The sequence below is a fragment of the Filicampus tigris genome, chromosome 11, assembly GCF_054856515.1.
Source record: "Filicampus tigris isolate MCC_2025a chromosome 11, RoL_Ftig_1.0, whole genome shotgun sequence".
NCBI classification, from domain to species: domain Eukaryota; kingdom Metazoa; phylum Chordata; class Actinopteri; order Syngnathiformes; family Syngnathidae; genus Filicampus; species Filicampus tigris.
Genome location: NC_141227.1, coordinates 2,868,675 through 2,885,545, shown reverse-complemented (window position 1 = coordinate 2,885,545; position 16,871 = coordinate 2,868,675). Strand labels below are relative to the sequence as shown.

The 16,871-nt window shown below is 39.7% G+C and overlaps 1 protein-coding gene across 1 annotated transcript in view; it reads left to right on the top strand.

Annotated features, from left to right (window-relative positions):
* The window catches only part of col13a1 (collagen, type XIII, alpha 1), a 57,607-nt gene extending 41,207 nt beyond the window's left edge, over window positions 1-16,400 (top strand). The window contains exons 33-36 of the mRNA XM_086045802.1: window positions 850-885; window positions 9,837-9,923; window positions 14,133-14,171; window positions 14,267-16,400. Coding sequence (XP_085901928.1) covers window positions 850-885; window positions 9,837-9,923; window positions 14,133-14,171; window positions 14,267-14,269 — 165 coding nt within the window. The 3' untranslated portion in view covers window positions 14,270-16,400. The remainder of the gene's footprint in view (window positions 1-849; window positions 886-9,836; window positions 9,924-14,132; window positions 14,172-14,266) is intronic.
* The last annotated feature ends 471 nt before the right edge of the window (window positions 16,401-16,871 follow it).

The window sequence follows — 16,871 nt, the reverse complement described above, 5'->3', positions numbered from 1 at the left end:
GTATTCTTTTATTTATATATATCAAAGAAATGAAAAAGATGATTTGATGGGGGTCAGAATGTGTTGAGATGAACCAGAACAACAAACAATTGATTGGAATCAGCCATCTTTGTTGTTTACATTCACCTCGAATGCTTTAAGGTTGGAACTGGGACAATCCGAGTGGGATATTTTTGATTTCCCACCTTCCTCGAATGCAACATTAAACGTAGGTGGCCAAAACATGCCTAATTCAAACTGCACTAACAAACTAACCACAAGAGGGTGCTGGGACTGCACACATGGAAAACAACCTGGCATTATTCTACTATATTTGAATGGATGGACGTAATTACTGAGATGCACTGCAGGGGCCAACGGGACGCCCGCTGGGCATACAAATTAGGGGGGCATCCGATCTGTCAAACCAAGATAGAGATTTTGAAATTTCAGTGCTTATCAATCATTTTTTGTGTGCTCGACAAACTAAATAGACTCTACTGTACTAGTGCTACTTTTCTGCTCAGAGTAACGATGCGGGTCTGTTGTAATTAGGGCTGTATGTCCTTAAAGTAATATTACCCTGATGTCAGATTACAGGACATTTAGTGTATGGTATTTAGCAGACCTTCAGACCTTGGCACACCCCTGTGCACCCATATGTAATCTGTATCAGCTATTGTATATCACCCAGTTGGCCATTCCAGTTGCTGTATTGAGTGCCACAATTGTTTTAATACATGGAAATATTTATATTTTTCTTTGATGCACTAAAATTTGTGACAGCATTTTGATGGCAAAAACCAACATGTACAAAGTGCAGATTCTGTACCAGTTTAATAATATATTATTGCTTGTTCCTCTTTTCAGGGCTTTGTAGGACCACAAGGACTCAAAGGGAATCGGGTAAGAAATAAGTATATTTGACATTAGGACGATATTGGCGCTAGTGCTTATAGTTTACTCACATAGACCAAAGTAGTGTAATTCCACAGATAACAATACTATTAAGTCTTTGGAAGTCATGTTTCCATCCAGTCAGTGGCTACTTGTGGTGAATTTGTAAAGCAAGGCTCGAAATAAGCGGTTTCGCATCACAAAGTTTGTACTATGCCCCCCAAACAAACACATTAAAGCACAAAACTGCAAATGGGGTGGTGTGGTTTGTTGTTAAGCACAAGTAATAATATAATTTATACACGATTATTCTTTATAATTTTCAGGAGGATACTCGATTATTGAAATATTTGATAGATGTTTCCCTACATTCAACTGCCCCGTTATACTGCCGTATTTTTATTTAATGAAACCCTTGCTACAGGTTCCTAGAATTAACCTGAAAAAAATGCTCTTAAAAATGAGTCATTTGGTCCTGAAATTAAGTCATTAATTTGCAAAATTGCTCCTCAAAGAAAAAGGTTATTTCGAGCCTTGTATGTACCTTGTATGCTCAATTATAGCTGTAATATTTTACTGTCACAAAAATAAAGTATGATTCGTTGGAGATTTAGGGTTCCTCAGTTAACCCTCAAATATGATATTGGTGTCTGGCTCTGGTGGGATTTAACGTGGATATTTAAAACTACAACGATCTTTATGGTCCCAATTACTGTAAATTTGCAAGTCTTGTTCATTTTGCGGCCTGTTAGCTAAATTGGCTTCAAAGGCTTACAAGCAAGAGCTGACTAACCAAAATGTAGACACTCTTTTTTGTATCACACATTTAAAAAACAGATTAGTCAGATATTTTGCTTTGATTCAATGTGATTATGTATAATGAATGTCAACACAAGATGAACACAAGATGCACTTGATCATATTCAAACACATCAAAGACGTGGATATAATGACCCTGGAGAGTACCTTTCTTGCTGTTGTGGTCAAAATAAATGACAGTTTTCTCTTCTATTTTGAATAGGAACATTCTGTCTTGTTGCGATAAAGTGTGGTGAAAAAGTATTGGCCCTCTTCGTGATATAACTTAGTTTTTTGCATATTTATCAGACTTTGCTCCTCAAACCAATTTTAATATCTTACAAAGACAAAAATAAGTACGGTAGATACAAAATTCAGCTTCTAAATTAAGATTTATTTTTTTTAATTAAGGGGGGAAATTCAAACTTGTCTGGCTTTCTGTTGAAAAAGTAAATGCCCTTCCTTGTTGAATGATTAATTAAACCCATTTTTTTGGAAAGCTGAGTTTAATTTCACTGGCCGCACCCTGGCCTGATTAACACCAGATTTGTTAAATCAGGAAATCACAAAAAAAGTACAGACAAGTGCAGTAGGCCACAGGATCTAAAAAAAAAAAAATCAACATTTTTTTGCCACAATCCAAAGGAATGAATGAATGAGAAACAAAAGACAGACTGAAATCTGTCTGGAAAAGGTTTCAAGTGTTTATTGCAGAATTTAACAGTTATGCAGTTGAACAGTTTCGATGTTGCTTGTGACGAATCTGCAAACAGGAAAAACTAAATTACTGGACTGGCATTGCCTGAACGGCCACAGCTGGAATCGGGAGCCAGTTAATATGGAAGAAAGTTGAAATGTAAAGGGCGAGATAGACCAATCCGACGTTGCGACGCTTACCCCCTGTGGCGTCGGGCCGGCTGTCGGAACATCACGCTTGGAAAAATACACAACGACAGACAGCGACGCTGACCATTAAAATACCTCTTGCGCATGCGATGTGGATGTAATACCCTTCCATACCATCGGCGGCGGTAGTCACCATTTCTCATGGTTAGAAAATTCCAACCGGAAAGCTGTTGGCCGGGGTCCGATTATCAAAACGTAACACGGTATCGTGAAATACTTAAATTGTCAACACTCGCTCTTGTAATTGTAAGAAGATTAAGGCAGCAACGGCGTGATCACTGTTTATCCGCATTTGTCACTTCCTGTTGGTGCTTCTGAGCGCTGATTTACTATCTAACAGCCAATCAGAGTGACCAAATGTCACGACTGGCGACGCCGATTCAATATACGTAAACGGCCACAAGGCGCTTCGTGACGGTTTACGACGCTACGACGGTGGCCACTACACCAATCAGACGGCGCAATCAGAGGCCACGACGCTTCACGACCTCCGACGTCGGATTGGTCTCTCTAGGCCTTAACACCGGTGTGAAACCCACTCGCTTTGCGAGAACGAAACTGGTCCATTTACTATTACTATTCTCTATTCTCATCTTTTGGCCGCTCAAACAACTGTTGGGCCAGAATGTGAACAATGCATAGCCATGCCGAGCCATTTCGCCGAAAAATGCGGTAACAACAGCAAAGAGCAGTTAACGGGACAATCAACAATGCAGTACAATGGGTGACCGGCGATCTCTTCAAATGACGCCACTCGCCGAAGATTACTGGAAATTGCCGAACATTGGTGCTATGGGTCTAATTATAAATGTGGGTGGGTTGCGTCATAAAAACTAACGAAAGTATGCTTAAAATAGTTTTAGCCATTAGTATTACTCAAAAGATGGTTGGCCAGGATTTTGTTCACACTTGGTCTTTAAATCTAATTGAGATGCTGTGGTATGAACTTAAATGGGCCGTTCATACTTGAAAACCTTCTAATACAACTGAATTCAATCAAATTCTGCAAAAAAAGAATGGGCCGAAATTCCTCTAGACATGCGAGACTCATCACCAGTTATCACAAATGCTTGTTTGCCGTTGTTTGCTGCCAAGGGATGACACAACCAATTGTTACGCTTTAGTCGATTCGAGGGGCAATTTGTTTTCACAAAGGGACAGATTCTTTTTCCCCTTAGCCAATAAAAATGTAATTTAGAAACTGCAATCATATATTTAATTGTGTTCTTTGTAAGGTATTAACATTTCTTTGATTGTGTAAATATTTAAGTGTGATTAATGCATCAAAAAAATAAGGAAGGGGGCAAATGCTTTTTTTTCCTCAATTAAGAGTCAAATTACAGTGACTGTATTTGAATGTTCTGAGGATTCGTTTGTGACGAGATGAGAAGAAATATTTTTTTTATAAGATGACTGTAATACCCTACCTCTAAAATAATGTTGCTGCTCCTTCCTATTAACATATTCCTTATTTAATATTTCCACACCCATCAATCAAGTCTTCACATTTCATAGGCTTTTTCAACACATTCAACTGACTTCGACGGAATAATAGAACTCAAACGATCATACTTGATTCAACATGGTGAATGAAGAACATAATCAAAATTCGGCCACGAGTGCCCATGAAGTTGAAAGTGTTGAAGATAAAGCTATGGGATCGTGTAGGTGTTTTTACTCTTGTCCTATCTTCCTTTGTATCCACAGGTCTTCCTATCCCCTTTTTCCTTCCCTCCACCTTGCCCCATGGCTCTTTTTCTCGCAAGGGTTGCCCTCTCTCCCTCTCACAACACTTGGCCTCCTGCTCCTCCTGCTCCTGCATCCTAATCAAAGTCCTGGGTTAATACTCCTCCTCTTACACTTCCTTTTTGCCTATTCCTATTCCTTCTTAACAGTACATGTACCATGCAAGTGCTCATAAATCAACCCCTGACCCTTTTCCCCTAAATGGCAAGCAATGCTCTCCCATCATTGCATGCTTCTATAATTGTGTTTATGACATTTTTACATTTTGTATACATACACAGTTTAGTCGAGCTGCCATTCACTAAGTCAAAGCTTACACACTGCGCGTACTTGAAACCGCAAATCCTCTCGGTTTGACCAATGTAAGCATTCCGTGCCAAGCTCAAGTGATTTCCCTCTCCCCATGGGCCTAATCACTATACGTGTACTCATACATGCGATACATGTCGTATAAACAATATCAGTCCTGCTGCACCCCGGTTATAAACGATGACCATCACTTACTCAATAAAAGAGAAGGACTCCAAATAATACACAAATAAGGATGGTTAAAGATATTGTTGTTTTGTATTGTGCTGCAATAGCGCTGAAGCACAGTACAATAGATGTATGTCTACTTTCACGATCACGACGGCACTATGCCTACATCACGATGGAGAATATTCTTCAGTGATGTGTAAATGTACTGACTGACTAAATTATAAACGTTTAGTTGTTGGAAGGACGTTGAAAAACAATTCAATGGTAGAACATTAACCTTGACCTTTTAACAATGTTTCAAGAAAGCATTACATTTTGGACAAATGTATGCTTTTAAAATTTCCATATTTTATTACATTCTCATTGTATTTCTCTGTTTTTGTCCTTGGATTGCAACAGTGTCCCTTTCCCACTAGAACAATGTAAATCAGTCTGCGCCATAGTCTTATCATTAACATGCACTAGCACAGTAGTTCCATCAGTAAATATTTGTATGAAAGTTACTTCTAGGCCTGACATAGACAGTGAAACAATCAAGTGAAAAACAGGAAGGAGAGCAGGACTCTTCCATCGCTGTGCACACCTCTAAACAAAGACCTAAATAGCCCTCTGCCTTGGTGAGCAGGTGTTGTTTTTATTAAGAAAATAATGGAATGAAATAAAAAAGCATGTACAGTGGATATAAAAAGTCTATACACCCCTGTTGAAATGCCAGGGATGTGGCTATATTCAGAGCTCACCAATCACACTCAAACTTAGGTTAAATCAGAGTCAGCACAAACCTGCCACCATTTTAAAAGGCCACAGATGACCCGAAAAAATATATTTCAGATGTTCTAGTAGGCTTTTCCTGACATTTTATTCTTTCTAGCAGAAGCCTGAAAGGTTTTATGCAAACACTGACTACTATTTTGAACTGCATTTAATTCCTTCCACCTTTCTTAAAGAGGCTGTGCGTATAATTTTTATTTTTCAATGTTCATTCCTTGTAAAACCCACGATTCATTTCAATAATATGCTCTATCAAATCAAGGTACATTTTTTTTATATAATCGTCATCCAAAATGCGTGCACTTCGAACTTAGGTCATTGCATTCTATTAGTTCACCAATAAATGGCAAGTGTATTTTACACACTGACACACTTAAGGCCCATCAAAAATCTCCCAAATGTGGTAAAATGTGCTTATGGTCCAATAAAATTAAGGTGGAACCTTTTTGGCCACAATTCAAGTAGGTATGTTTGGTGCAAACACAACACTGTTCATCAGCAAAATACACCATACTGTACCGACAGTGAAGTATGGTGGTAGCAGCATCATGCTTTGGAGATGTTCATTTTTGGCTATAACTTGGGCATTAACAAGTTGAAAAGAGTTTTGAACAGTTCTAATTCACATTGTTAGCACAAAATCTTCAGGCTTCTGCTAGAAAGCAGAAAATAAAAAAGTCAGGAGAAGTCTACTAAAAAAAATCTGAATTGTATGTGCAGTTAATAAGCGGTACTTCAAAATGGTAGCAGGCATGTGCTGACTCCGATTTAACATGAGTTGTGATTGGTTAATTCTGAACAGAGCCACATCCCAGTTACATTTATGGGGGGAAAAACTTTGAAATCAATTAAAAAATATATATTTCTATATTTCTTCTTATTTCTTTATATCACAAAATCCTGATATTTGAACAGGATCCTGTAGACCTTTTATATTCACCGTATATGTAGGGTGTACATGTAATCTGAGTCAAATTATAAAAGAATTTTGAAATAGTAACTACATATTGTTAATTTGAAAAAATACAGTAATTACAAAACATTTTACTTTCTATTGCTTTCCTATTATGCATGAACAACAAAAGGTAATATTTTGCCGCATGCTATTGATTAGCATGTACACGTACTGTGACTGACGTGTAGAATATTTCAAATGTAACTGCCCAATAATTGCAGAGAACACCAAATGACAATAAATGCATGCATACTGAAGTAAGGAAATCATGAGGATTTTAAAATGCCTGGAAGACACAAAAAGTGTACGTGTTACGGAAGAAGAGGATGGGCCCTATTTTCATGCTGAGTGCAATTGTAGCGCAAATTTAACTTTGTTTTGGTATTTTGCTAAACTTTGTACAGGTAGAATTGGGTCTAACGAGGCCGGCCAATCCTAGAGCCATCCCTCATTTACATCAAAATCGGGGCATTTGGAGCGCAGTACGCCCGTGTAGCCTATGCCTTGCCTGACATTGCGGAAACAGAAATAGACTTGCTGGGGTCCACGCATGACATTGGCAGGTAAACTGCAAAATCTCCTCTTTAGGATGATGTAGTCGGCCGTGCATGTGACATGGGCAATTGGAGACCAATTGGATACCTTGCACCCCAATCGTGCATCTGTGAGTGACACCCACCCCCGAGCGCAATAGTGACGGGGTGATATTTTTAGGATGATAATGACTATAATCCGTTCAATGAATTGATTTCTACTATGATTCAGAAAGATTGTCCCATGATCCAAAATAAAGATTGTCCCATGATCCAAAATAAAATACTTCCAAATAAAATACTTCCACCATGCGCCAAATTTGTCTGCCTGCGCCTCAATCAAATACACCAAAAATGCAAAACACCACCTGCACATCCATTTAGACCTGCTTTTTGCGAGTCTACTTTTGTCTACTTGCAAAATGTTTACTTTTTGTAACCAAATTTGCAGGTGCGCCGGTTGGCGTGGTACTAACGTCCATTGGGGCGTACCGCCTAACGCGTCTACCAAATTCTCAAACACGCTGCCCCAGGACAGAAATGAAGATGGCCCCGTTTTTATTTCGAGCGTAGACTGTTGTTACCAAATTATTGGATGGATTATTGGATGAGTCATGGTCGTGGCAACTCTGTGCGGCGGAACGCCCAGAGAAGCGCAACACAGCCCCAAACACAGGAGACTACACTTGCGCCAGTACGAAAATGAAGTTGCACCCGTTTTAACGCTGAGCACACAGGCGTCAGTCTACAAAATAGGGCCCGATGTCTTGTGGGATGTCCAACAAGCAGGTTGAACACACTGACATCTTTTGTGCTCAAGAGCTACATTTGATGTTTTTAAAAAGACAGATGAGCCAAGTCATTGACTACGTTTACATGCAGTCAATATTCGGGTTAAGGTCATAATTCTGATTCCTGAGTCGTTCGGAATAACCCGTTTACATGGCTTGAGCGGACAGAGTAACCCGCACATTTAACTAACCCAATTGAAAGGGCGACGCACGGACGTCATGACGCAATTATACGTCATCTCCACTTACTTGCTTCCGTCAATAAAACACATTATATTCATGTCACTCAGCGCACAAATGAAGCAGACAGTTTCCTTCTCGCTTTAAAAGTGTGGTGTTGTACTTAACTCTAGCTTTCTAGCTTTAGCCATGTTTTGTTTATCACTAAACATGTATTTGCGGTGGGTTGCGCGCCAAACAGCGCACATACAAGCACTTGCTGTACTACAAAGACCAAGATTCCTTGCGGTTGATCATGTGCAAAGTCATGTCATCTTCCAAACCGCTTATCCTATATAGGGTCGCGGGGAGTTGCTGGAGCCTATCCCAGCCGTCAATGGGCGAAGGCAGACTACACCCCGAACTGGTCGCCAGCCAGTCGCAGGGCACACATAGACACTGTCACTGAGCGGGAATCGATCCCACGCTGCCCGCACACAACTCAGGCGTGTGTACCACTACACTATCAGCGGACATCATGTGCAAAGTGTCCCGTGAAATCTGAGTATTCCGATTGGCGTATACATACGCACATATTCATAGCTCAGGCATATTCAGAATTGTAAAAATCCGAATAAGGGCATATTCCGGTTATTGCGTGCGTTTACATGGCTTTTAAAACCAGAATACTGCCAATGTTCGGGTTTTAAACACTTTATTGACTGCATGAAAACGTAGTCAGTGATAGATGACGTTTGAAAAGAACCCTGAATGAAATAGTTCATTTTGTTATATTTTACATAAATTGGTATATGTGCAAAAAGTGAATCAACCAAGAATAAGCATGCAAAAACTACTTTAACAACAAATGTTTTTTTTTGTCTTCAAATCACAAATTGTCATACAAACAAGTGGACAAAAGCAAGGTTTTTATCCATTTTTAGTCAAAACGATCCAATCCAAACACCCCAAAGAGATCAAATATGCAGTATGAACTGATGACTAATCTTATTAGGACAATTCCAATTCTGACACAAACAACTAATATTTAATGATTGAATGGAAAAAGACAAAGTAATTTACTCAGGTAAACCTGATATTTGATGACCGCATGGACAGTTTTGTACCATGTTGTATGTTGGCCTTTTTTTATTGTGCAGTTGCTGTACTTACAATCAAACAAATAAAGACCAAATAGGAGTATTCTCCTTTGCGAACTTTAAACATGCATCATTTAGCAGGTAATTCACTTGAAAATCCATAACTGGCATTTGCTCACCAAAACACTGGCTTTGGTATCCCATCACTAACTCCCCAACTATCTCTGCTTACAATTTCTATTATTTTCTTAAAGGGAAGTCAACCACCCCAAACAGTCAGTTTTTTACAGTCATATGTTCTATGCAGCCCCACTCATCCAAACACAATATTCTGATTATTATTGCGTTGGTGTAATATGAATTAAGATCCACCCGTTTTTAGCCATGTCATTTTCAGTCGAGACCAAGTGGCAAAATGGCCGCCCCCTGAGATGGATAAAAACGGTTTGATTTTGCTGCTTAATTTACATTTCACAAACGCAAAATTAATCAGAATGCTGTGTTTCGACGAGTGGGGGCGCATCTAACCTATTATTGTAAGGAAAATGTTTGTGTTGGCTTCTACTTTAAAATACAGAACAACACACTAAACCCTTTAGTTAATAAAACTAAGGTATTTCTCATGTTAAATTAGTAACACATAGGTTCATATAGCAAAATCTAAAATTTGCACAGAGGAGGACTAAAGTTTGTCATGTGTTTAATACAATGTTGTTTGCAGGGAGAGAGGGGCAAGAAAGGCAACAGGGGGGCCAAAGGGGATAAGGGAGACCAAGGAGCACCTGGATTAGATGCCCCATGTCCGTTGGTATGTCAGTAATCTGTGCACAACTAAGAGCCAAAAAAAAGCGTCACTGCTGACAAAATCTTCTTTTTGGCTCTGGTATTCAGTGGTTCTAATCCATATCAGGTCTCTTTTCTCTCTCAAGGTACAAGACTGACGGGAATAAACAATTGATATGAGTATGATCATCTTATTTTATTTGCGGTTGAAGACACGCAATCTCTAAACACACCTTTGGTCTTCAAATCCCATGTATGCACTGTCATATGCATGAATTGTATATGACTACAATCCAAAACAAAATATGGTCAAACATACTGTATGTAGTCAATGTTTGGCCCATTCACATAATTCCAAATCATCATGTTATCTTCAAGAATTATCATAAACCTTGATGCTCTCATCTCAAGGAATTCTGTTCCTGTCAGTCCGGGTTGCCTGCATGCTGAGGTAAACCTGCATCGTCGCCCATCGGACAGAAGGGCGAAACTTCGTGTCCCCAAAGTGTGGAGGACAAACACTTAGCTACTGTGGCTTAGGCTACAGAGCTGGTTTTAAATGGATGATTTCACAAACAGGGTTTCCGAGGCTTTAAAGGAGAGAAGGGTGAACCGGGCTTGCCAGGCCTGGATGGGCTGGATGCCCCTTGTCCTGTGGTATGGTGCTCTCTCTTTCCTCCCTAGCATGCATTTAGCTACCATTATTACCAGAGTTGCAAATAGCATCAGAAACTAAGATGCCTACGCTTTATTGAGTTCTGCATTGCAAGTTTGCATGAACATATTAATCATTGTCAAGTAGATAATTATTGGTTCAAAATCAATATTTTGTTCCACTGACCATCTAATACAATTATCTAGTGAGCTTTTTATCTCTATCACGATTTCATAACTCACTAATTGTGACTAACACATTACATAGCAAACTTTCATTCTAAAACTAAACATTTGTAAACTTGTTGTACAAGCACACCCAGAACTTTTTATAACAATAATTAATTGTTATTTACTCTTTCATCTCTTGCATGGGGCACCAAATCTTCTAGGCAACATTACCACAGGTTGTGCAAAAACGCCGTTAAAACTAGATGGAATGATTCGATAAATTCAAGCAGGCGGTTCCCTTTTTTCCATGCATAGAATTGTTTTGACTGCCAAATCTAGCCTGAATTAAATTTTATTGCTACACTTGCAAACTTGACATTGCAGAACATCTGCAAATCAACGTTTTCAAAGCCATTACTAAATGTCAACCTCAAGGTTTGTAAAAATGTATGTATTTTGGTTTAATGCTCATTTCAGTCGCCAAATTTGACCTGCACACATCAGTCAGACTTGGTTCAATACAATGTTCCCTGGTAGGTGAAACCCTGATGTGCTCCTGATGGTTTCCCGAAATGGTGAGGGAAAGGGAAACTGTGTTGTGTAAAATCTCTAAGGAACTTCTGTTAATGACACTGAACGTTCAGGGCTATTCTTACTGGGACGGGGAAATTTGCATTAGAAATAAAATCTCGATCGGTAAAATTGCTATCTGCCCCTGAACTACCAACACCTAAAAAGAGACAAGAGTTATTGGGGGAGAAGACAGTGGCAGGCAAGTTAATCCGCTGAGAAGGTTCACTGGAGGTTTTGATGTCCCTCACCAAAAGGCTGGCTACTTGGGATGTCACGATTTTGATTTTTTCAGGTGTAGCGTGGCAGCATTTTCTTATGCAATTGTCAATTCCAATCGATAGGGAAATTAATTGTCAAGAGACTCTGGCTGTTCCCTAGTGGACAGCTGATCTTGAAGCTTCTCGGTAAGTACGGAAAAAAAAGGTCTTTTGTCCGGCCTCATTCCATCCACTCAGAGGCCAAAATACTGAATTCGATAGCATAGTTTGCAGCTGAGTAAGAGCCCTGACGTGATGACATTAGCCGTTTGCCAAGGACTGTTAAGTAAAGGTCCGATCAAAGACTATGCACTTCCGAAGAAAAAGTAGCAAATGATTCTAAAATGTCTGATTTTGATTCCCACAAGGAATAAGCTAACCTCCCTGTTCTTCCCCGAAGCAAGTTAATAACAAAAGCCAACTTGGCGCGTTTGCATGAATACACACTCGGTTGCTGCTCGAAATTACGGAAACAGTTCAGCAAGAATCTCCCACAAGCTACTACCTGGGTCCATCACTGTTCAGAATTTACTGTGGCGCGAGGAGTAGAATTTGGACTCAGAAGCAGAACACGGAAATGGAAACGTAAAAAACTTCATCTGGAAAAATACAACGGAACAACAGAGAGCAGCGCTGGACACAGCAGGGCATGAAAGAAAACATCTACCCTACAAACATGTACTGAAGCAAACCACCAGAGCTGGGCACTTGACCATTTACCGGTCCGGCCACGAACCTCCACCCTTGACTTGGGTACCCTTCCGGCCGCGACCCTCCGGCTGTATTCATAAACATTGTCGGCCCCCGCCCCATTACGCCCCACCAACCCCCCCCCCTCCCCAAAAAAAGCGCCCGTGATTGACGTCGCTGCGGGAGAGACGCTAAAGGCTGAGGCTTTTTAAGGATCATTAGCTGACTGATTCACTATTCGAACCCGCTGTGGACACGCTTTAAATGCGCCAGTAGTATTTACCCAACTGCGTGCTTCCTTGAATTGCGAGCCCCGGGGTTGGATTTATCGTATTGTATAATTATTTGGGTCCAATAATTATAGAGAAGAGTTGTAGAAGAAGTCGCAGAAGTCGTAGTCAAGTTACTTATTTATTTTGCACACTTTCCCTCCTTCTCGGCCTTCAAAATAAAAGCCTACCAGCAAACCACTATACACTGCAGGTTTGCTATGGCGTATTTCCGGAAGTAGTGAACGCCAGAAAAAGTGCATGAACTCCACCTTGATGTGCTAGCGTCTGAATATGCATACTCGTGGACACAAATTGTTTTGAAACAAGTCGGGGGGCGTCGCTTCAAAAAGACAGCGACAACAATGCATATCGTGCCTGCTACAACCATAAAGAGATGACTAGACGATGCATTTAATTTTATTGCGAAAACAATCTGGGTGGTGGCGGCTAAGGGCGGGACGTGGGTGAGTAGCTTGTTTACTTTGAGTGACGGGACTTTGCTGCCGCAGCAGCAACGAGCTGCGTGGCTCATCCGTCTCCGTGTGGGAAACTGTATGTCATCGCAACACGTGAGACAGAAACGTGCACTCAAGCGTGTTTATATTTCCTCATTTGTCACATCACGTAACCCGCGCCTCCCACCTGCAACCGGTTGTATACCATTACAAGAGGGGGCGGTCACAATCCCTAACAGCAGTTGTCGCTCGCGCCGACGCGGGAGCAGAAAGAAGCCAAAAAAGAAGCCTTTCACCGCTGAGATGATTTTTGGCCGCCTCGCGAGCACGTCACACACATGAGGGCCGATTAGCGGGCCGGATTAAAATCAACTTCCGGTCATGCTTAGTCCAGCCATTTCTTAAAATTTGGCACCCCCCGCCCTCCGCCCGAAAAATGGGCATCCGAGGCCGACCGGTCTGGCCCAGGGACGGACTGCCCAGCTCTGCAAACCACTATAAATTATTTTCAGTAGTTTATACAAAGGAAACTGAATTGACAAGTAACATTCCCACCAAGCATTACAGTTCACTTTGACAACATAGTACAGTTTAATTTTTGTTTGGTTTTGTTCAGATCTGGCATTTTTACCACAGGGTGCACAGTCGTAATGGGCATCAACGACATAAATATAAGTGCGTCAGAGTGTAATCTGCGAATACATTTAAAAAAGAAGTTTCATGTACTGGCATCCTCTGTAAACTCGAAACAGAAATGGATTTGAATCCTCTCGACATTGAAATCCATTATTTTTTAAGAACTAGCATTGGTGTCTTTCCATTCCATTGACAGTCTTCTACAGAACTGATGATTCTTTGTCAACCAACCAAGTGACCAACTTGGAGTGCATAATTTCAATTATTATGGTATGGACTTTGGTACCCTTCACAACTTTTGACAATGTAAATGAAGACCGACTGGGTAGCGTGCATAACTATAATGTTTTGCTGGAAATATTATTAGTGACAACATAAAATGGTTTTCCGAGGCTGCAACTCCACTCCGAAGTTTAGTATGATTTCATGTTATCTGCTTCTATTCTGCTGCTAATTGTTGCATTGCTTTCCATTCCGCATGTAGCTCCATTTTATGAGCGCTCACCACTTTGTTTTCTCTTTCCAGGGAGAAGATGGCCTACCTGTACCAGGCTGTTGGAACAAAGTAAGTAAAAGTTTGGCACTTACTGACACCATGTTTCTAACTTCCCCAGTAACATTGTTCCAACTAACATTTTGCCTTTTGCTTTCTCCCTGCAGTGATAACTTTGGAATGGCTTGTGTGATTGTACATAGAATATTTATTTTTTTACTTTTCCCTTATCCTATTATAGCCTATTATTATTTTTTAAAAAGACTCTTAAAAGTAAATGGCAAGTGTTTTGTACAGATGGGTTTTTTTTTATTATTTTAATACATATGACTGTATTTGATTTTATATCTATGCATTTAGTTTTTATATGTTTGAATTGGGAAGAATGAATTATTAACAGTTACATATGCATGATATTTGTGCATACTGTGATGTGGGTAATGCTTTTTAACTTATTGTAGCTTGTTGTTTTATTCTATTGGAAAAGACCATGCTACACTGAGTTGTGCGGCTGGAAAGATTATTGTGGGCATTTGGACAGTCTGTAATATTAAACATGTTTTTGTTTCATTTTGTTTTTCCCAAAATGTTCACACAGTGTTATAGAGGAGTGTAAAGTCTGCACTCTTATTTAGGATTGTCTTTTTTTTTTCATAGTAACTTCTGTTCCAGTGCATTAGGCAAGTTGAAGAGTGAATTTGGGTTAGAACCTGTTCAAACCAAACAAATGTGCCAAATGTAACAATTGTCAGATGAGATTTATATTCAATTCAAGAATGCCGCATCTTTATTCTGTAATGTGTAACAGCAGGTTAATGAATATATAGTTTAAAAATATGTCTATTTGTCGTATTTACACACATTCCCATTGCTGTGTCTTGCAACAAAAGTGCCTTAGACCCACACTTGGCTAAAAATGAATAAATATTGCACTACAATTAGCTTAAAATGACATGGCTAGCCAAGTCATTTACATTGAATATGTACTTAATTTTATACATGTTTTGTCTGTACCAGCATCTTCAACAAACGAAATACCGTATTGTCTGGACTATAAGCTGCACCTTTATATTAAGCCGCACCCACTCTATTTAAAAAAAAAAAAAAAATGAAAAAATATATATATAAGCCGCACCTATCTTTGTTGAAAAATGTTATATTTACTGCATTTACAGAACTATTTTGAACTGTGAATGTACATGTATGTACCCGAACAGATTCTTTCCTAACAGTGCCTTTTAATACGGCAGCAACTTTGCTGCTCAAAACGGAACAGAAGCCAGAGAAAATAAAGAACTTATCTTCATTTCACTGCCCGCTGCCACTCCAGTTTGTCAGTTAACGTCCACCTTTTATTGCTTTACTTCCGCATACCACCTAATTCATAACCTAGTGCATAACGTCCTCGCCTGTTGAACTCCTCCACCTGCAGTCACATCCTGTTAATGGCAATTGTATTGTATTGTATTGTAATTCTGATTAAAGCGCCCCTAGCGGCAGAAGAAAAATCCACAGAATAGCTGCACCTTCATATAAACCGCATGGTTCAAACCTAGGAAAAAATTAGCGGCTTATAGTCCGGAAAATACTGTACACTGTTGTCTCAACATAAATCTCCTAACCCGTTTCAAATGCATGAAATGCCCTGAAAGTGTTAATTTGCATTGTTACATATCAATAATGTTTGCATTATAACAATAATGTTTCTGATTTCAGTACGTTGTATGTTGTTTTTACCAATACTGTATTATATGCCACTTCACGCTTCATAACTGTATGGCTCTGTATTAACTGTAGCGCTGTCTTCTCGTCAGTATTAAACACGCATTGTCGGACGTAAAGGTTCACCCTTACAGAGCTGCTGCAACCACCACATTGCTTCAATCATATGAGAGCCATAATTTAGCCAAGGCAAAGGTCTTTCATGACCAATTTTGTTCACAAGCATCATCAAATGTATCGGCTTATTGAGTTCACCCAATTAACTTTACAAGTGACCTAATGTTGGGGGGAAAAAAATTATGCACTGATTGGTTTGTACCTTGATCCGTTATGGTAGTTCCCTCTGACAAGGTTTTGTTTGTGTGTTGCTCTGCCTGGATTTAGTGTTGTTGCTATGAGACAGACTTCTTGGATCCTTGCCAGCAATCGAATATTCATTGTCTCAACCCCAGAACCTCACATTAACTCGTGCCTTAGTCACAAGCTAGCTTCAATTTTTCTGCTAACTTTGATGTGTTGTTCATGTTCTAAAATGCCAATCATGCTTACGTAAATAAAATAAATCACGTTTAAAGCCTCCACCTTTATGAATTCAATCAGTGACGTGCATTTTTATTTTTTTTCAACACCTCACCAGACTTGATTTATTGCTTTATTTAAAGCAACAACCGTGCTGATCTTAATGATGATGAAATATTCATCACTGAGCATTAGCCTGCCAATGGGGACAAGCTCAAGATCGAGTCGCTATCCAAACGTTGTACAAGTAGAGTACATCCAAATAATGTTTACACTGTTAAAGCCTTGATCACTAACCTGGAGCTTGTTTGCATTTGTTAATCCTCTTTGATTTATATTAGTATCTGTGTGCCGCGCTGCATGCACTGAATGAGGTGAGTTTTGGAACCGTTTTCAAATAACATGCAGTTTGTAAAGTGTAATCCAGAGTCCAAAATCAGATCAGATGAATACAGACATAAAGAATACGTATGTCTGTATTTGTAGCTGTAGCACTGTGGTAAAACGATGTGATATTTGAACTGCACAACG